The sequence below is a fragment of the Raphanus sativus genome, chromosome 6 (genome assembly GCF_000801105.2).
Source record: "Raphanus sativus cultivar WK10039 chromosome 6, ASM80110v3, whole genome shotgun sequence".
In the NCBI taxonomy this organism is placed as follows: Eukaryota; Viridiplantae; Streptophyta; class Magnoliopsida; order Brassicales; family Brassicaceae; genus Raphanus; species Raphanus sativus.
In genome coordinates, this window is record NC_079516.1 from 7,050,873 (window position 1) to 7,072,812 (window position 21,940).

Sequence of the window (21,940 nt, forward strand, 5' to 3'; positions counted from 1 at the left end):
TCTTAACTATTCAAAAAAAAATTATTAAACTAATCCTAAGGATTCCACAATGGGTTACACCATTGTGGATGCTCTAAGAGAAAGCCGAATGAGGTGAAGTGTGAACAAGGTACTAGGGGAGGGATCTTCAAAGTGTGAACGCAACCAAAGGGAACAGAATCTCTGAGGCCAGAGATGCCCACCCCCACATTTTCAATTACTAGATTAAGCCATATCACTAAGCACGCACGTCTCCCACCTTTAACTTCCACCCATGGTTTTTCTTTTACCTTTTCTCTTCTTAGTTTTTCTTTTGGTAAAATAATCTTCTTAGTTACTAAATATATTTGGATGGTCTGGATTATTCGGTTTACAACTGATCCTTACCATTCAGATTAATCACAAGTTTTTATTTACTATTCGTGGAAACATATCAACTTTCACATACCAACCGATCTTAGCATCAGTTACCCTACAGCTGTATATATTCAAAGTAACTCAACAACTAAAATACCATAATTATTATTTATTGGGAAGTCAAAATCTCAAAGTTGGTGTTGCATCGAACTTATCCCACTATGCTACAACTTGCTTTTTTCTGTAATCTCGACCAAAAACCTGAAGTTGGTGCTACATCGAACTTATCCACTCTACTTCAACGAGTTTCTTGTTTTTTCTGTCTGTATTGTCGATCACTAGATCAATATACTCGAGTTTTATTTTTCTAAATGAATTAGTTGTAGCATACTAGCATATATTGGTTGATCAATCGATCTCTCGCACCTCTTATTCTTATTAATTGCTAATCGGCTAATCCAACCCGATTTGAAATTGAGATATACTCTTGGTGTTCATACAACTGTATAGATACGACAGATTTAATCATCTCCCTATATATGCTTTATACACATATACCCACGGTATATATATATGTTTATTCAGATTATTACTGTAAGATTAAGTACTACAACATATATATGTCAGCTATTGGAATTAATGAATGTATACAATGGGTCAATCAATTCAATTGATCTATTTTCAACTTCTATGTGTTACACCTTACATATTACTATTAGTTTATAAAATTTGTATGATTGTTCAATCATTAATTCAAATAAACAATTCGTTAATATATATCCTACAAAAATTGACTATTCAAACTGAGGTTTTTTGTTATATACGATCTGTTGATTTGGTGACTAAGTCCACTCGAAGACATTGTTGGATTACTATTAAGGTCTAGTGTCTTTAGAGTTTCGACAAAATATAGATGTAAGCTAAGATGAAATAAGATAAGAACTTCTCAGGGGTAAATACAACATTTAAAGTTATAATCAACATTTTATTTATTAATCAACGGTCCACATAACATTCACACACTCATCGGCACGCTACACACACATATACTGAGCAATGGCACCATGTACGTAACAGGTAAAAATAATCAATTAGTTTTGATCTTTTGAATAGTTGCAACACACCAAAAAGTTACTTCCAACCCCATAATCAAATCTAGCAAATTTAAACGAACTAAAAATACAAAGCTGAAAATCACTCTTTAAAATAGTGTGGAGCTAAGACAAAAACCTAGTGACTAATTCAAAGATAAATAGTTAGTGTATTGTAGATCTGATTTTCAAAAGAAAATGTATGCAACAAAACATTTTGGATGGATCTGTTGAGTTCTTCGGTGGATGGTTTGTTTACAGTAATTCAAAAGTCAAATACTTAAATTAATCACTGCCAAGTTTTAGAATAATATAATGATAGATGGGTGATAACTGATAGGTTATCTACTCGTAGTGAGAATGTCATGCTAGTAAGTACATACAATCCAAAAAGTTTATAGATTTCAATATTTGGATCTGTAAGGTAGAAACGAACTCATCATGAGTGTTCACAGCTGCTTTATCCGCTTTTTCTTTAATGGCTTCACACAGAGAGTTTACAAATCGCTTATAATACATAAAAAAGAAACAAAGACACAAAGTTAGTCACAGAGATTAAATGTATAAACACTTAAAGAGTAAAGATCTTTTACCGGTTCTTCTCCCATAGTAAAAAGGAATAGATCATAGTGTTCACATTCTTCTATGTCTAAATGTCCAATCCATATAAGACATACCAACGATGGCCACCGGTCTACCATTAAGATAATCCCTGAGATGTAGAAATCATGAAACAACTATGGTTTAGTGACTGTTCATACATATATATTTTGGATGATTTGTGGATGGGATGATCCATATAAACTTTTGGTAGCCAAGACAAGATTTTGTTCCACCGTTTCAGGATTGGCCATATCTATCCCCACAAGGGATACACACTAAAGCCCACAAATATGCTGCAGATGTCTTTTCAGATTTCGATACAGAACTAAAATAAAAAAGCATTTGGACATGTGGAAGTAATCATTAATCAATGTAAATAAATCAAATTAATCATACAGTATATTCTTCGTTACAGGAGGTGGAGCAGACCGGACACTCTTTTATAGAAATGGAAACTGTGGAGCGATGCGAAGATGCTGTCTGCTGAGTATGAGAAGGTCGATGGTTGTAATAGTCTGGTTGATTAAAAATACACATCTAGGAACGAAGGGGAGATGTAAGAGCAGATACGGGGAGGAAACTTGCTGTCGGAGTATGGCGTTTTCAAGTCCCGGATGTGGTTTCTAGCTGCGGAGACAAAGAGGAGCAGGGATGTATTAGGGTTTCAGGTACAGCTTTGCCTTTTAACGCAAGTATCAAACCAATCAAAATATTGCTTTAGCTTTGAATAAAAAAAAAACAAGACATCCTTTAGAAATCTGTATACTCTGTTTACATGTTTGCTTATTTCTGGAATTTGTGTACTCTGTTTCTTGTGTGCTGGATCTGAAATACTCTATTTTTTGTTACTATCTGTATCCTCTGTTTTATTTATAACTATGGTGATCACAAACATTCTGGCTTTCAAAGCAACAAGTTAAGAAAAAAGCATCAGTCCACATGGTGGAGATGATGTTTCAAATCCGATTAGATGCTACATAACTCATAAATACATGTTTTGCTTGAGTTTGACTGGATGTTGTGGTTAAGATGAAGTTGTAGAGCTGTTCTTCAGGAAGACGTAGTTATGAGTTATGTAGCAATTATCATACGCGATAAAATCAACTGTGGGGTTGGTTTCACAAGAGAGAAGCTCAAGGAAATTAGGCGGGGATGAAGCACGCTGCACTTGGTGGGCCAATGGAGCTCATCACCAGACTCGGCTCTTAGTAGTGTAAACCGACGAAGGATAAAAGGGTGTACAGAGTGACCTATAGGTGCACATAAGAACAGCTTGAAAACAAATCTCACAGAAACACAGATCGAGAGCCAAAACTTTCAGCTGAAGCATGTCCTCGAGCATAAAGGTCTAGGGCTCTACATATACCTTTTGTCTTCTACTTTTTTTTAACTACAATTAAAACAGACTAGTTTTTGCTAAAATATAAAGTTTGAAGAGGAAAGCAACGGGGAGAGACACGATAAATGTTTTGCATTCACAAGACTTAAAACACAGAGCATAAGAAACATGTAAATGCAAGTTTAAAACATAAAACTTCATCTCAAAAAAGAAAATATATCGAAGCTTCTCTTATCCCTTTATTATAGCTGCCACATGTTCATACTGAGTACTTGGTTGAAGAAATGGCCTCCATTTCGACTTGAACAATCAGCATATCGTGCACAACTAAACCCTTTGATGTATCTCTCAGATTAGAAAGAGGCACAAAGGCATCGAATCCCCACCCTGTTATCTGGGGACTGAACCAGTTATCAACTACCCTCAACAACAAAAAAAAGACAAACACAACATGTATTAGTATTAACACACAAAATGTTAAAAATTTCACGTTAAACAAAAAATAGTACTTATATATAAGCAACCATGAGTCAGTCGTTAACAATTAGTTTTGGCTTCCACCATACTTACGTTGACCAACCACGTCATTATTGGATTGACGTTGATTAGGAACACGAAGCTTGGCTCGAGCGTAAACCTTCTCATAAGGCTTTACTTTTAGTAGCTCCTGTTGGCTAAGGTAAAGGTAAACCGACAAAGCTTTGCCTTCTTGAGCGCCAACACCATTTCGAAAAACTCGTAAATTCCTAATCATCAGCCATGCATGTGAAAACTTGTCAATTAACACACTTGTATATATACGCTAACACTAACAGATTTGTGAAAAACTCACCAAGTTTTCCCTCCGATGATGAAATCCTCTGATAAGTAATCGTCAGGAAGTGTCGAGAACCCGTGAATGAACCAGGTGAACTTCGGGTTGGGAAAACTCTTAGCGATGGAGAAATGTTCCATAGTAATTTCATAGCGAGGTGGAATGATGACATCAACGCTAAACTCGCAGTGGTCGATATCGTAAAGGTATCCATTTTTCAGGTTAGTAAAGGTAGTGAGAGGGAGAACCCTAGGGAACCCCCACATAGGGTTGGCTGCGCTGAATGGAAATACATTTGTATCTGCATGGTAACACAACGTAGACATGTACATAAATAGATGTATAAATTTACTATAAACTTTTAGTATTGAAAAATATTATAGAACTAAACCTTGCATCGTAAAGTATTTATTCTCTTTCTTGTTGAAGACATAAAACCTGAGATCAGCCTGAACCTCGAGAAGTGGAAAGACGAAAGTTGACTTGTCTATGGCGACATACAGTGAAATGTACCCTGTGCCGTTATCGTTCTTGTTCCCTTTCGGGTACACAATCAGCGTCCTGGTACATTTCTCTATTCAGCTTATAGTGATCCATAATATATAGAGTGGATATAAACAAAGATAGTGTACCAAGGTCCTATTTTTTTTTTTTTTTGAATTAAAAGGGTTAAACCCGGGCCACTAATGGAACCAAGCCTAACCCGGACCAAGGTCCTATATTTGTAAAACTTTTATTATCCTGGATCTAGTTAGTTTGTGAGAAAAGGCCCATAATTTTCTTATTAGTAAGAAAGAAAGAAAGAAAAAGAATCAAGATCGTACGTACCAATTGTATTTACCGATCATAAAAGGACGAGATTCATATCTTTCGGCGTAGGTAGATTTCATGAGTGTGTTAAAAGACTCGATTTCAATACTATAAGACGTTGGAGGACGTTCTCTTAGACCCTTCACCGTGCTGGATGCTGAGACTTTACTATCACGTGATGAAATCTGAGTGGTGATTAGTTTCTGAGTACCATTCTCAACGTTTGGGACTGGTGGTCCTGCAAAAGAAGAGGTGATGAAAAGACAAGATAAGATAGAAACAATAGATAAGGTATTTGTGTAGTAAGTCATCATGTCAAAGATTAGTGAATGAAGTCTAGTCTCTAGTGGGACTTTGTTACAAAAAAAAAAAAAACTCTAGTGAGACTTGATCATAATGTTGGTATATGTTTGTGAATACGTATATATAGAAGGAGAGAAAGCTAATTAGATGCTTAGAAGGGAAAAAAACTAGTGAGACTTTTGCATGAAATTAAATTTGTCTTCTTTGTGCCTAGTGCACCAGTTGGTAAATTAAATTTGTAATTCCAGTCTGGTTTGTTAATACGTTTACTTTTTTATCATTGACTTTTAAGTCTATCTAATTGCTTAGGGTGTACTCGTTTGAAGGTTTGCTGGAATGAAGGATAGAATAATTAAATTTAAATCATCAGTTTTATGGAAAATCCGTAAAGAAATAATATGTCCATAATCAGTGGCGGAGGTAGGAAAAAGTTTTAGAGGGGTCAGTTTTGGATTTAGCTCATATTATGTGGGTCATTTAGCTAAAGTTTACAAAGTTTATCTAATTTTTAGAGAATTGCACAAATAAAAATTTCTTTTATAAAAATTTCACCTGGGTCAATTGACCCATGTGACAACACTGTGGCTCCGCCACCATAATCAAAGCATTGGAGTCAAATCCGAATCATGTAGCTGTCAAGCAATAATTTTGTAATTGGTTAAGTTAACTGCGCGTAAACTTGATCAAGAAATCAAACTCCCTCTATAAAATATACATAGAAAAGTTTTTAGTTTCTTTAGAACGTTTATGTGTTTATTTCGGTGAACGAAACTTCAAAACACAATTCCTTATTTAAGAATGACTTGAACAATATTGATGCCAGTACATTAGATTTATGTATAAGTGCGACTTCTAGTGTTGCATAACTTCCTTTAATCATGACTAAAAATTGCAATTTTTTTTTAACCGGGAGCAAGACCAGCATCTGATAATATCTAGTCACAGCGTAAATCATCCATTTCAACAAGAATCGAATTAGAGACACAATGGATCCAATTCAAAGCGTTAATCAACTATATATTTTAACATATTTTCTAATTTTGTAAGATATGTCACAACGATATTTATGTTAAAAATAAGAAATACTATTGCAATTCTAGACAGCACAAGTGAACGAATTTTCCAAGAGAATTTTACTTTGGGAGACACAATCTAAGTTATCAATTTTTCTAAATGACATATCGGTAGAATGACACACTTTATCCAAGTAAATTTACCCAAATATTCTCTAACTGTTCAATATGTATATTTCGTTAGCTTTTCTAATAGAGCCAACCAATCTTCTTTTTGCCTTCTTTAATAAATAAATTATTATTTTATTTCTTTTTTTTTACCAAATATCTCGTTATTTTTTTGGAACCTTTAAATCAACAAAAGACTCACAAAGTGAATCTAATCTTTTTTCCCTCGACATCTTCTCGATCTTGAACAAACATAATATTAAAAAAACAATGATCTAATTCTCTTCTTCCCTAAATTGAGCAACCTCTCACAAACCAAAGTCTAATCCTTTTTTTTCTATTTCCACTTTCTCAATCCAGTAATTGGGTCGTCTAATTTTCTCTAATCAAGAATCTGATTCATTAATTGTAACATGTGTTCGCCTCCGCCGCTTTGCTTTGATATCAATCTCCGACATGGAAAGTTAGTTTTTAATTTCACAAGCAACTACATAATTAAGTCCAATTATAGGTCTAAGACAAAACTCGTATTTTTATATAATTTTGCAGAAAAACAGTTCTGTGGACATGATGAGACGGAGACGTCTTGTGGTCTTGTGGATGAACATTTGGTGGATGAGAGATTGGTAAATGGGAGTTGCGTGGATTGGAGATTTGTGGACGAGAGTTTTGTGGATGGTGACCAACAGAAAAAACATCACACAACCTTTGATTATCTCAAATTCATGTATATCTGGTAACACATGAGGGATGGAGGTATATTTAACTTTGAATAGATGTGAAAGCGATTGTGGGAAAGTTTGTTTGTTGCAAACAACACATGAGTTTCGATGTATGGAAGATGGATTGACATGTGTTTCGTGGATAAGAGATCGGTGAATAGGATCGTGGTGAACATGAGATACATGGATAACAGCTCTGTGGATACATGGGGGTTAATTCCAGTTGCAAAATCCATGCTATCTTGTGGCCAATAAGTCAGCGCATCACAATACTTTACTTTTGCAAGTCTAAACTCAGAAAGCACACGACTTTTAAGATCTTCCATGGATATTTCTTCATGTACCGGTGTCATCTTAGCCTACATATTATATGTCCATCAAGACTCTTTTCATGTCTACAACTGTTTCATCCACATTTTCCCGTCCATGTATCTTTTATTTATAATTTTCTCAATCAACTAACAAGAAAAACATCACACATCCTTTGATTATCTCAAACTCATGTATATCTGGTAACACATGAGGGATGAAGGTATATTTAATTTTGAATATATGTGAAAGTGATTGTGGGAAAATTTGTTTCTTGCAAACAACACATGAGTTTCGATGTGTGGAAGATAGATGGACATGTGTTTTGTGGACAAGAAATTGGTGGATATGATTGTGGTGGACAAGAGATACTTGGACAACAGCTCTGTGGATACAAGGGGGTTTTAAGTCTAGTTGCAAAATTCATGCTTTCTGGTGGCCAATAAGTCAGCGTATCACCATACTGTGCTTCCGCAAGTCTACACTCACAAATCACACGATTTTTAAGATCTTCCATGGATCTTTCTTCCGGTAATGGTGTCATCCTAGCCTACATATTTTATGTCCATCAGGACTCTTTTCATGTCTACAACTGTTTCATCCACATTTTTCCGTCCATGTATTTTTTGTCTATAATTTTCTCAACCACTACTAGATCATTCACAATTATCATGTCCATATATTTTTGGAAAATTGTTAAAATATTTTTTTATATCAAAATAGATGTTAAAATGTAGAGAATAAAACTATATAATTTATTGTATCAATCAAATTTACTATATATATTCAAAAAAATAAAAATTAGCAAATTACTCATAACGGTGAAATTAGTACAAGCTAGCTAGATCACAGAAAAATACAAGTTAACAAGGATCCTTAGATCAGATTTAAATAAGACATCTTACGACTAACAATAAAGTCTGAATAAATAAAATATGTTAAAATACTGTTTATTCTAGTTACGTTTCATTGTTTTATTAAAACCAATACATATTCTCCTTACAGCCAACCAAAAGCAATTTCAGTCCAAATAAAGACAGCTGACATAAGAAAGTGTGTCAAAGTTACTTTGTGTCTTATAGAGTAAACAAAATTCATAATGTGTTTTTTTAGGTAAGTCTCTCATTTTCTAACTAAAGCTATAATTAACTTTTCTTGTTGGAGATGTCGTCATTGAGCATTATCCACTAGTGTAAAGTACGAAGAGAGTTATAGACATACTATACATAAACCATCCTGAAAATAGTATTCATCATTATTGTTTACACATATTCTACAATCGATGCAGCGATGTCATCCATTTCAGTAAGTGCATTTCCATTTTAAAATATTACAAGCTAAAAGAAGATGTCGACAAAAAAAGTCAAAAAAATTATATAATTCGACTTCCAGATCTAAACTCACGTGTTCTCTCCTATTCTTCCGCGTCCAGCGTTGATATACGGATAAAGTCGTGACAATGTACATATCACGCTCCCATCCTTACCTCACAATCACCATCACAAGCCCTAGTTTTTCCGGCCCAACGGAGTTTTGCATTTAGTATGTTGGGTTTTAGTATAATTGCCAAACCTGGATGCTCGGTTAAGAAAAACCACTCATATGTCTAATTTTTCTTTGAAGTAAAGCTCAAAATATTACTTTTAGAAAAAAATAATTAAAGGAAACTAGTGATTACATCTCTAAACAGTTTTAAATTATGAAAAGTAATCGCATTTTTCATAATTTAAAACTTAGTTTTTTTTTCTTCTAGCACAGTAGTTACTAAATACCTTTGTTAGCAATATTTAACCAAGACTGTTGATCTTCCTATATAGATCAATTGTAACATCACTATGCCTATCTATCAATAATGTCGTGCATGCAAAATTGTTTTTTGACTAAATGTTATAGGGAAAGCTATGTTATGTGAGATTATCTATGAAATTATATTCATAAATATTATATATAGTCTATTATCATTTGTAACAGAAATATAAATTATATAATGATGTAGTCATGTACCTAATGTTAAATTAATTTCTGGTCTTTTTGAATTAGATGGATAGTTGTGTTTGCATTTCTTTGTAGATCGAGGATAAACAAGAGAAAACATTGAGTTTGGAGGTGTTTTGCAATATTTATGTAACTACCTTATGATGACAATGAACTTTTAATTTTGCATAAGAAAACACGAGGCAGCAAAAAGCAACAGTTAGGTATTAAAAATAATAATTGAATCAACAGTGGCATGCAATAATTCATGAGTATCTGGAGTCTTCCTAATCATGCAATAATCATCCAAAAGCACTTATCCCCAGAGGCGGACCTACATTCACTTCACCCTTTAAATATCAATTATTTTCTGTTTCAGGCATTTTCTGTTAGAAATGTAATATTATCTGGTTATATTGACATTTGACATAGTTGAACTTGAACCTGGTAATGTTAAATTTCAAATCCTCTTTTTTTTTCACCCACATTTGTATTTTTCTCTTTAATATTTTCCATTGCTTCTTCAAATTTCGTGGTGCATTCGATTATCATTTTTTTGAAATAATATTAAACTAGATCTTGACGCGTCCGATCGGACGGATATTTATTTTATGTTTTTAACTTTTTGTTTATATTAAATTATGTATTTGTGAGATTTAAACATAAATTTAGATTGAAATTAATTTTTGTAGTTATAAAAAAAAATTAAAATTAAAAATTTAATAAAATATTCTGATATAAATTATAAATTTCCTAACTAAAATAATATAGGAGTAGGTTATAATTTTTTTCAATTCCAAAATATTATCATCCCTTAAAACAAATAAAATAAATTTATAAACACATATAATGTATACACATATTCTATAATTTATATTAAAATAAATTTGTTAAGAAAATAATAATCTTGCGCTGTTTTTGTTTATTTCTATAGCTTGACCCGTGACCGTATAAATATTTGCTTTCACCTTAAATTTTTCTTTGTACTAATGGTATAATATATATATATATATTGTAAATTAAAATGTATTTCATAATTTTTGATATAACATTTTAAAACATAACAATTTTATTTATTACTTTGAATAGTTATATTTTGTGATTTTAATTGTCTATTATATCACAAGATATCATATAAACAAATTAAATATTTATAAATAATTGAACTTATATTATGAAAGCATTATACTAATAATTTTATGAATAAATTATTTATATTTTATTTATATGTTATATAAATTGATTATGACGTGTGATTTTTATTTTATTATTTATCATTGATAAAGATTAATATGTTAATAAAAAAATCTTTTAGGAAATCTATTGGAAAATATATTTAGGGTAAGATTCGATTAAAAATATATTATTTAAATTAAAAAATATAGTAAATGCTTAAATATATTATTAAATTAAGAAAAGACAAGTATACTTAAATATATGTTCTATAAATATTTTAGTGGCATTCTAATGTAAATAACTGGTAAAACTAAGAGGTATTTCTATTTTGTACTTCTATTTTAATAATATTGATTTATTCAAAAAACTTTTATAAAATGTCTGTAACTATATCTTGGTGCTTTTAGAAATTATTAAGACTTTAGATGCCAACAAGAAAATCATTGAAAGAAAAATCATATCTCCATAGCTTTAATATACTTTCGATCATCCATCATTCTGATACTTGAAATGTGATTTCTGACCAGCTTGTTGATTTGTTTGACCAGCACTGAAGAGGTATTAGGCTTCTCGCCACTGCCTTCTCCCATTCCAAATGGTTGATAGTATTTGATTATCAAATCCATTTTGAATGCATATATGTTCACATAAAGCTGTAGAACTGAAATTACAGAATTGTTCTATAATAAAAAATAATAGATGACTTACATCATGAAGACTTTTTTTGTTTAAGAATCTACTACAATGAAACCTCTATAAATTAATAATGTTGGGATTACACCAAAATTATATTTTTTATTAATTTATAGAGATTATTAATTTATCGATATACTAATTGAACCAAAAACTCAATTTGGGATTATAAAATTATATTAATTTAAAGAGATTTTTAGTGTATATTAATTTATCGAGTATTAATTTAAAGAAGTTATACTTCTCCCTTTAAAATGATCCATGTTCTAGAAAAAAATTAGTTTAAAAAAAATCCATATTTTACCTTTTCAATGCGTATAATAATAATGACAATTATAAATTTCAATGACATTAATTGTGTTCATTAAATTTTGATTGGGTAAAGTTCATAGCAAATAGCTAAATACAGAAAATAACGCATTTATTGTCAAAAATTTACTTCATTTCTTAAGAAGTGTGAAAACATACATTATTTCTAAACCGGGAGAATATTATTAAAGATTATTTTATTGTAAAGTAAATATAGAATACATTATTTCTAAACGGAGAGAATATTATTAAAGATTATTTTATTGTAAATTAAATATAGAATATATTATTTTTAAACGGAGTGAATATTATTAAAAATTATTTTATTGTAAAGTAAATATAGAATAATTAATATAAATAATATTATACTAACTCCAATAAAATTGTATGGGTCCATCCCTGTCTATCCCACTCTGCTATATAAAGACTCACTAGTTTATGTTCTCTACACTTCATTAACATAGATACCTTAAAATATGAGTAATCATTACACAAACACCGTTTCTGCTGTTTTTGTCTTGTTTTTTCTCGTCATCTCATCTGCCTCTTCAAGTTCCTTCATACGGCAATACACAGATGACATCAAAACAAACTTTCAACGTATGCAATCTCTTTTGCACTTAGATCTGATCCAATACTCCAGAAGATCCACCTAACATATTTTTATTTGTGTGTTTGGAGTTTTTAGATAATGTAATTTTTAATCATTTATGTCACATCCTCGCTTCTTTTCAATGCCATGTTTTCTGTCTCAAAACAGAGGAGAATGGAGCAGTACCAGACGCAATCCAGGGAGAAGCGCATTACTTACGTAAACATGATCAAGAGATCTCGTCACGTGACTATAAAGTCTCAGCTTCAAACACAGTGAAGGGTCTAAGAGATCGTCCTCCATCTTCTTACTCTCTGAAGATGGAGTCTTTTAACACGCTCCTCAAGTCAACCAACGCAGACAAATATGTTTCACGTCCTTTCTCGGCTGCTGGCTATAAGTGGTACTTTTGATAATTTGATTATTTATTCACTCAAACTGAATTGTATATACTAATCTCAAAAACAAACAGGACACTTGTTGTGTACCCCAACGGGAACAAGAATGATAATGGTGCAGGTTACCTTTCGCTTTACGTAGCCATAGACAACTCAACTCTCTCTCCACACCAAGAGGTTTACGTGGATCTCAGGTTTTACGTCTTCAACAGGGTAGAGAAGAAGTACCTCACGATCCAAGGTCTTTTGTTAATCTTTTTACCGCCCAAGAACATGTGATCTTTTAACAAGAAATATGGTATTTAAGCAGAGCGGATTCTGGACCAAAATGAAACACTGGCTTTGAACCCCTAATTATTAAAAAAAATTAACAGCCATATATACTATTAGATTATTAAAAAATTATTAAAAATTCTTAGTGTTTGCTAAAATCTCAAAATCGGCCATGTATTTGTCAGATACCGATGGATGGAGGTTTAGTTTTTTCAAAACGATGTGGGGGTTCTCTCAGGTTCTCCCTGTTAATACATTTAAAGACTCAAACAACGGATACCTATACGATGGAGATCACTGCGAGTTTGGTGTTGATGTGACCACTCCCACTGTCTCTAAAGAATCCGAACTTTTCACTGTTACTGACAAGTTCAATAACGCCAAGTACATATGGACTATTCAGAAGTTCTCCACCTTGCTCAAAGATATTTACTACTCTGATGTATTTTCCATTGGAGGAAGAAGATGGTGAGTCCACAATATTTCAAAACTTTTGCTTCACTTAGTGTGTATATAGTGCATGGTCGTGACAATATTCCACACGTTGATCAGGAATATAAAAGTGTATCCCGGTGGTAGTGCCACGGGAAAGGGAAAAGCTGTGTCCATATTCCTTGTCCTTAATGAGAACGAGAAATTAAGACCCTATGAGAAAATTTATGTTGGAGCCAAGCTTCGAGTTCTTAACCAACGCAACCTCAATAACGTCGAAAAGACAAGTAAGCAGATGATATGTATAAATCTACACATATACATGATTATGGATAGATACATTGGGGACGGATGACTAATGAGTGCTTTCTTGTGATTTTTCTTTTTCTTTTGGCAGTTGATAATTGGTTCATTGGTCCGGCATATGGATATGGATCTGGTTGGGGTTATAATGAATTTATCCCATTCTCTGATCTCAAAGATTCATCAAAGGGTTTTCTTGTGAACGATATATTGAAGGTTGAAGTCGAAATTGAAGCCATTTCTTCAACCAAGTACTTCCCTAGTTAGATTTTCTCTAACCATGGATGGAACTTGCAACTCTATGTGTGTTTGCTTTGTCATAAAAACCACCTAAAATAATAAGTTTGTGTTTGCGTTTCAAATAAGTTAAAGTTCGTATTCTCAGCATATATATGCTTTTTAAATATTAATTGTGTTCATGGAAAGATCGTGTAATATTATATAAACGGTGGTGACAACAAGAACTCGAATTTGATTCTACTAAATCTGAACGATTTGCTTAAGTGAGAATTCAAAGAATAATAATAATTTCCAAAGGCTTATCTGTATAAACATATATTTTATGAAACGTGAGAGAGACACTTCGAATTTGTATTTGCCATTGCAAACTAGGTCAAACAAAATAATTTTTTATGACATTACCATGTGAAACTGTCATTAATTAGCTTTAGTTTCCCATAGCATCTCGAAGCATCGACCTCTCACTATTTATACAAGTGTCCCTAGTCTCTGTTATGCACACCTCATTCACAACAAAACCTTAAAATTATGTTGAGTCACTACAGAAGCACCATCGCTCTTGTTTATATCTTGTTTTATCTCTTCATTACATCTCTATCTGCAAGTTCCATCATACGACAATTCACAGATGACTTCAACACAAATCTGCAGCGTATGCAATCTCCTTTGCTCTTAGATTTAATCCAGTTTTCAAGAAAATCCATTATGTCATTTAGATTCTGCGTTTGGTTTGTGTATTGAAACATTTAAAAGTAACACGTTCTGTATCTTCAAATGATATGTTTTCTGCCTCAAAACAGAAAATGGAGCAGGATCCAACCCAAACCTGGGAGAAGCGCATCAACTACATCAACATCAAGAAATCTCATCACGTGATCATGAAGTCTCTGTTTCAAGTACGGTGAATGGTCTAAGAGATCGTCCTCCATCGACATACTCTCTCAAGATGGAGTCTTTCAACAAGCTCCTTAACTCAGTCTATACAGAGAGATACCAATCTCGTCCTTTTACCGTTGGTGGATACAACTGGTAATTCGATATTTTATTTACTCGAATCGCATTGTATGTACAAGATCGGCATAACCAAATGAAACATTCACCTTGGCCTCTGAATTAATATACATAGATCTTGTGACCTCCAAATCGTATTAAAAATTATTAAAATATATACTAGCTAAAATGTTCATAGCCCCTAAAGTTTTTGGAACCATAATGTATACTACAATTTTCTGATTGATCTCAAAATACAATAATGTAAATACAGGACACTTATGGTGTACCCCAATGGGAACAAGAAGGATAGTGGTTCAGGGTACCTTTCGCTTTACGTAGCCATAGACAACTCAACTCTCGTCGCTGGACAGCAAGAGGTTTACGCAGATCTCAGATTTTACGTATTCAACAACAACGAAAGGAAATACTTTACTATCCAAGGTAAATATTGTGAATATTTCTAACAATAAAGTTGGTTTTATAGAAAGTAATTAAATAGAAATCAATGTCATGTTACTGTAGATACCAATGTATGGCGCTTCAATATCTTCAAAACTATGTGGGGATTCTCTCAAGTCCTCCCTGTTGCTACATTTAAAGACCCTAGAAACGGATACCTCTACGATGGAGACCACTGCGAGTTTGGTGTTGATGTGACCATTCCCACCACCTTTAAAGAATCAGAACTTTTCTCTATTGCTGACAATTTCTATAACGCCAAGTTCACCTGGACCATTAGGGGATTCTCCACGCTGCTCAAAGATACTTACTACTCAGATCTGTTCTCTATTGGAGGGAGAACTTGGTGAGTGTTCACATCATTTTTTAAGAGAAAAGCTCTGTTTTAAACTCTTAAGAGTAGTGGTACGTATGTAATAGCTAACAAGTATTCAATATGATGATCAGGACTATACAATTGAATCCAAGTGGTCGTGCCACAGGAGCAGGAAAAGCCTTGTCCATGTATCTTAACCTTGATGTGAATGAGAAGTTCAGACCCTACGAGAAAATTTATGTTCGAGCTAAGCTTCGAGTTCTTAACCAACGTGGACTCAATAACATCGAAAGGCAACGTAAGCAAATGACATATGTATATCGATGTGTATAATACATACCATGTCATGGCGGTAACTAATGGTTCCTTTTTATTTTTGGGTCAGTGGATAACTGGTACCAGGGTCCAGCTTACGGAGGAGAATACAGCTGGGGTTACCATGAGTTTATCTCTTTCTCTGATCTCAGAGATTCAGCAAAGGGTTTTGTTGTGAACGACGTGTTGATGGTCCAGGCCGAACTCGAAGACATTTCTTCAACTAAGTACTTGCCTAACTAGATTTCTCTCGAAAAGGAACTTGTACCTTCATGTTTTTACTTTCCCATCAACCATCTAATAATAAGACTTTGTTTTGCGTATCAAATAAAAGAATGTTTGTTGTTGTTCTCATAGAAATATCAAAACATCATCTTTCTTCTTGAACTTTTGCCAAAAACTGTTTAATCCAACGTTCGGTTATTATACTTAATTATCTCAATATATTCAACATTTTAGCACAATTTGTCTTTAAGGTGATTATAATGGCTTGGTCAAATTAAGTTTGGTGATTATAATGGGTTGATCTCCTCTTACCGAGCTGACTTCAAACCGTGATCTGTTTTTGACCGAGATCACCACTTAATCAGCTCATTAATAAGCTGAATCAAGTCCTTAACCAGCTTCTACTGGGATCACATAATCTAAACTATTAGACATACTTGGCGTGGTTACGGTTTATGTCCATTCACTTTCTAATCGAAGGGAGCTGTTAGAATTCTAAATTAAAAAACCATCTAAGAACTCCAAATCATAAAGGGTTTCTTATCAAATATTGTACTCAATACATATCAAGTCAACAGGAAATCACTTATTCTTGATTAAGCAAAGGGGCTTTAGGTTTTAGCAACCAACCTAATGGTTGATAATCCGCAACAAAATGAAAAGTACGTTAAGAATGAATTGATAAAGATAAGGCTCCCTAAACCATGGTTTCCTCTTTATTAATTTTATCTGAGATTGATGCTGTTCTAGAGTACTGCAATACAATCGATCTCGATCTTGGCGTTTAGTGGCAAAGCCGCAGCTTGATATGTGGATCTTGCTGGAGGAGCATGTGGGAAGTCTGCATCCGAAAGGAAAATAGTTCAAACGAAAAACCATTACACAACCAGTAATGCATTTTGAAATAAGTTGGAATACTTATGTATCTTGTTACACAACTCACATTTGCCGTATATTTCGTTCACTTTCTTGAAGTCAGCCAAGTCAGCAAGCCTGTGACAGAAAAAAAAACAAAATATATCAACATTGTATATTTTTAGATTCAAAACTCAAATGGATAAATGATCTTTGTTGAAACAAAACGTACATGATGGTTGTCTTTACCACGGCGCAGTAACTAGCACCACCAGCTTTCAATATCTCCCCCATGTTCTTAAGTACCTTCCGTATTCCAAAAACAATCACAGAAGCAATTAGACAACATCCTGAAAGGAAAACAGAGTAGCTTAACCTTCTTACATAGCTACACTATAAGTTAATTTGAGGACTAATGTTTACCAAATCAAGCAGTTCAAAAGTAAAACCTCATAAGTTACAGAAACTAATCTCAACTTGAGTTAGGCGTATATTTTTTCATTTTATCTTCACCCTTCCTTTGCCAAACAACATCTATAGCAATTTTAAATCTCCTTTACTTTGGATAAAAATCACCAAACGCAACAGAGTTGCAAGTGGGAAGTATATAATTCAAAGATCAAGTTTAAAGAACACTTTCTTTATTGTTTAGAAAATAACTGAGAACTAAAGTTCTCAATCTCCACAACTTATAAGCTATGTCACAACTTATATTAGAGATATAAAACTTCTAATCCTATTAGGTAACATATTTGGATACCTCCTACACATATTCTAATTCTTAATTTGCATAACTTGGTAGGATTAGATTTTTAACTTGCATTACAAGTTTCTTTCAAGATTAATCCAACAGGAAGTTCTATATACAAAATCAATCTTCTAAAGAGACCATGGTGAGAGTTTAAAAGCAACTTTACCTGGTAAGTCTGATCTTCAACGTCGTCCGAAATTAACTCTCCAGTCTACACACACTCACAGAACAAAAAGATAATGAATTTTACTTTATGAATGTGATCATGTAATAAACTAAAAGCCGAGTGAGCAACAAACCTCGGGTATAAGTCCAAGAACGCCAGAAACGAAAACGAAACCATTGGCTTTGATGGCCTGAGAGTATGGTCCTACCGCAGGTGGTGCTTTATCTGTAGACACAACTTCCTTCTTCTTCTTACCTGCAATTTTCAGAGTCAACATAATCACACAGAGACCCAAGACTAATAATAACTAGATGCATTGATGAAGATAAACGAGATAAAAAAAGTCAACGCTTTCGATCAAAACTTTAAGGACGTACAAATGATAGGTAAGTGGTTATCATCAGAAGCAGAAGAATCTGAGATTGAGAGTGAAGCGAAATGAGAAGAGCTCGAAGAAGACATTCTGAAAAGGGAAACACCAGCGAGTGTCGTTGCACCTGCGGAGACCAATGGGGGTACGAGTGGAAGAGCGAAGTGCGGCAGAGAGGTCGAGAGTTGGCGCGTTTTATGGATCTGAAGACGGACCAAATAATTTGACTTTCTATCTCCGGCGAAGTCAAAGGAGGTACAAAAAGGACTCACACGCCAAATAGTTGTATGAAAGAGATTTAGAGAGAGAGAAAGGTAGGTGAAGACGAAGAAGAATACTAGTACTATTATTATAAGACTTGATGCGATCGGAACTAACGTAGATGATTCTCGTGCCGTGTCTCTTACTCCTATGTCTTCTTTCCGCGCTGTCCGAAACGATTTTCTTTATTTCTGAAGTTTACCACCTTAGTTAGGCTATAAAACAGTATTTTAACCCACTGGGCCATGAAGCCCATGAGTTAACTACATTTCCATTTTAATTCTCCGCTAGATTTTGACCCGCCTTTAAAGGGCGGGTATATTTTGTTTTGTTTTTTTCTTAATTTTAATTTTTATATTTGTGTTTATATGTAATCATATTTATATTTTTGCTTATCATATTCGTGTTTAATATTAATCTAGTTTATATAAATTTTGGTAATTGTATTGGATATGTCATGCACTTCAGAAATTATTTTTAAATTATATTCCTAAAATTTGCAACATATTATATATTTTAGTAGTTATCTAACATAATTAGTTAAGAATATCATTTCTAAACATTTGATTATGAATCGACCAAAAGTCAAAATCTCATACTCTATTAGGTTAGGTCTATATATCCGATCAGTTCTCAAAGTTCTATATCCGAAAACCAATATTAAATACAACCCGTTCCAACCAGCTCCAAAGACCGAACCATTTTTTAAAAAATGTTAAAAGTAATTTTAATAGATTCTGCTAAATATAATATATATATATATATATATATATATATATATATATATTGTAAGTATTAATTTTATACTTTTTAAGCATATTAGTTTTATTTTTAACATTTTATATTTTTAAAACTGTTTTATAAATTTAATTTAATTATTGTACCAAATTCTTGTATAATTATTAAGCAAGCTTATTCTTGGTCATGATCCAGCTGATATATGGAGGTGAGAAAATGTGAGTCCCACCATAATTAGAACTTTTATAAAAAATAAAAGAAATACGGTTATACACCTATATCTAGTTTCTTTTGATGCATTTATATTTTTTAAATTAAACACAACCTATTATCAATAAATCATTTTCCAAAATTTGGACACAACCTATATCTAGTTTCTTTAGATATTATACATGTTATATTTTTATAATAATACCAGAATCTAAATTTGTAAATAGTGAGGAGTAGTGTTGTCAAAAAAAAAAGTAAGGAGTAGTTACAATTCTTATTAATCATCTCATAGTTATTCCTTAGAAATAGGAAATAGTGGTAACTGCTTTGTCGATGAAATATCAGAATTTAATTACTTAAAATTAATAATTTAAGTTATATAATTAGTTAAGCAGTTATATATCATTTGGACACAACTAAATATCAATAGGTCATGCTGCAAAATTAATAGTATTGATAGTATTGATGTATAATTGCTTAGGACAAATCTAAATTATTAAAACTGAAAACTGTAGTACTTAACCAACTTTTTCTACTCTCTTCACCTGTAGGACAAACCTAATCGATCTCATGATGGCTTCATTCACTACTCTCTTCACTAAATATCACTTTCCAACTAAAATCATATGATTGATTAGCTTTATTGGTTATATATAGAGTGACAACAAGGTTAAATCACCATGCTGCAATATCAGTCGAAAGAGTTCGTCCGTTGTGATGTGTGTGACCTTGGAGAAATCCAGTGTCTATGGTGTGTGACCTTCCCTGGCTCCTACAATGACAGCTAACACAAACTATAGCTACATCAGAAAAAAATAGTGGTAACCAGTGATATTATAAAATATCTATCCATAGAAAGTGGATGAAATCAAGCCATGTGATACGTTAAACAATACATTACAAATCCAAAAGTATATTTTGTAAAAGAATTTAGAAAAGAGTGGGGATGATATAACTTATTGAATTCAATTAAGGTAGGCATGAATTCATAGGGATGTGGCCTTATCACGCACATTTTTGGACCCCGCCAGCTTATACACACTACTACAAGGTACTTTTGGATACTTTTATACATTAATTGAAAACAACTAAATTGACTAAATATTATTGGTTTATAGTTATTGGAAAGTGTATAATAATATAAATAAAAAAAATTAGTTGAAAACATTGATTATTTTTTTAATATGCGTGAATTGTTTAGAAAATCTTATTTTTAGAAACGCAGGGAATATATTTTTTGAGGAGCACTCTTAATAATTAACCCTATCTTTACGTGTGATTAACAAACATGCTATTGCTTATATATTATCATAAGAATCATTCTCACAACCTTTATTAAATAATCCTTCATTGCCTAGACTAATTACATGTAATACCATTGCTCATTAGTAATATGAAGAGGTTATATTATTATACTATATGATTCATGGTTGCATTACCTAAAATATGGTGTACGCTAATGGTTATAAACACTATCCGAGATAACCATTTATGTTGTTTTCCCAAAGATTAACCTTGAGCTAACCATAATATTTTTTTGATGTGTATGATCTATTATTTCATATAAGTATAACTTAGTATATATTATTCAATGTATATGCTATATTATTTTACATATTTTAACATAATATTAGTGGATTCTTTTATGTGTTAGCATACATTAATTTTTTAAATAAAAATCCATATTTTATAATGTTATATAAAATTAGTAGGATAGTATGATATATATAATCACAACTGATAGGATTTTAACTATATATATACGATTCATGTTTTTATAAGATTCATGTTCTTTACGATTCATAAATGATATATGACATTTTAGGGATTCGAAAATATAAACTATTCATAATTATGTTTTCTATAAAACTTTGGTACGTGAAATTTATTTTGATTAATATTTTTGGAATTTTATAGGATATGTGACCTTTATTTTGGGACTTGTCAATATAATTTTTTTATATTGTAAAATCAAATTAAAAAGTTATATGCAATCTTGCGTGATTGTGAAATACATTTAACAAGGTATTCCATATTAAATGTCTTGCAATCTCTTAACTTTAGCAACAACAGTTTTTGATTGCAAAATTATCATAAATGATGACATACATTTAGTTTAGAAATTTATATAATTCTTCCCGATTAATTTTAAAGTCAAATATCAGTTTTAATTTGGATTTCTTTTATTTTTGCCCCTTGCATATAATACTTTCTATAATTGTTTGGAAATTTATGATTATAATGTTATACGAAATTAACAAGATAGTCTGATATATATAGTCGCAACTGATATGGTTATATATATAAATATATATATGATTTGCATTTTTTATAATATTAATGTTCTTTATGATGAATAAATGATACATGACATTTTTAGAGA

At 32.3% G+C, this 21,940-nt stretch overlaps 4 protein-coding genes across 4 annotated transcripts; 2 read left to right on the forward strand and 2 right to left on the reverse strand.

Annotated features, from left to right (window-relative positions):
• Positions 1-3,589: 3,589 nt before the first annotated feature.
• On the reverse strand, positions 3,590-5,307 carry LOC130496294 (uncharacterized). The gene is made up of 5 exons (XM_056988267.1): positions 5,012-5,307; positions 4,575-4,744; positions 4,202-4,484; positions 3,940-4,115; positions 3,590-3,786 (listed from the first exon to the last, which is right to left on the reverse strand). Exons 1-5 carry the CDS (start codon positions 5,305-5,307, stop codon positions 3,629-3,631), a joined length of 1,083 nt encoding a protein of 360 aa, XP_056844247.1. The 3' UTR covers positions 3,590-3,628.
• A 6,804-nt stretch (positions 5,308-12,111) lies between these two features.
• Positions 12,112-14,083, forward strand: LOC108812112 (uncharacterized). The gene is made up of 6 exons (XM_018584280.2): positions 12,112-12,260; positions 12,421-12,655; positions 12,725-12,891; positions 13,109-13,391; positions 13,476-13,642; positions 13,753-14,083. Exons 1-6 carry the CDS (start codon positions 12,137-12,139, stop codon positions 13,923-13,925), a joined length of 1,149 nt encoding a protein of 382 aa, XP_018439782.2. The 5' UTR covers positions 12,112-12,136; the 3' UTR covers positions 13,926-14,083.
• Positions 14,084-14,375: 292 nt separating this feature from the next.
• LOC108812113 (uncharacterized) lies at positions 14,376-16,362 on the forward strand. The gene is made up of 6 exons (XM_018584281.2): positions 14,376-14,550; positions 14,699-14,927; positions 15,163-15,332; positions 15,414-15,696; positions 15,798-15,964; positions 16,052-16,362. The coding sequence occupies exons 1-6, from the start codon at positions 14,427-14,429 to the stop codon at positions 16,222-16,224; spliced, it is 1,146 nt and encodes a 381-aa protein (XP_018439783.2). The 5' UTR covers positions 14,376-14,426; the 3' UTR covers positions 16,225-16,362.
• Positions 16,363-16,732: 370 nt separating this feature from the next.
• LOC108807723 (reactive Intermediate Deaminase A, chloroplastic-like) lies at positions 16,733-18,754 on the reverse strand. Its single transcript, XM_056989680.1, has 6 exons — positions 18,356-18,754; positions 18,112-18,233; positions 17,979-18,023; positions 17,294-17,367; positions 17,150-17,199; positions 16,733-17,047 (listed from the first exon to the last, which is right to left on the reverse strand). The coding sequence occupies exons 1-6, from the start codon at positions 18,438-18,440 to the stop codon at positions 16,953-16,955; spliced, it is 471 nt and encodes a 156-aa protein (XP_056845660.1). The 5' UTR covers positions 18,441-18,754; the 3' UTR covers positions 16,733-16,952.
• Positions 18,755-21,940: the final 3,186 nt, after the last annotated feature.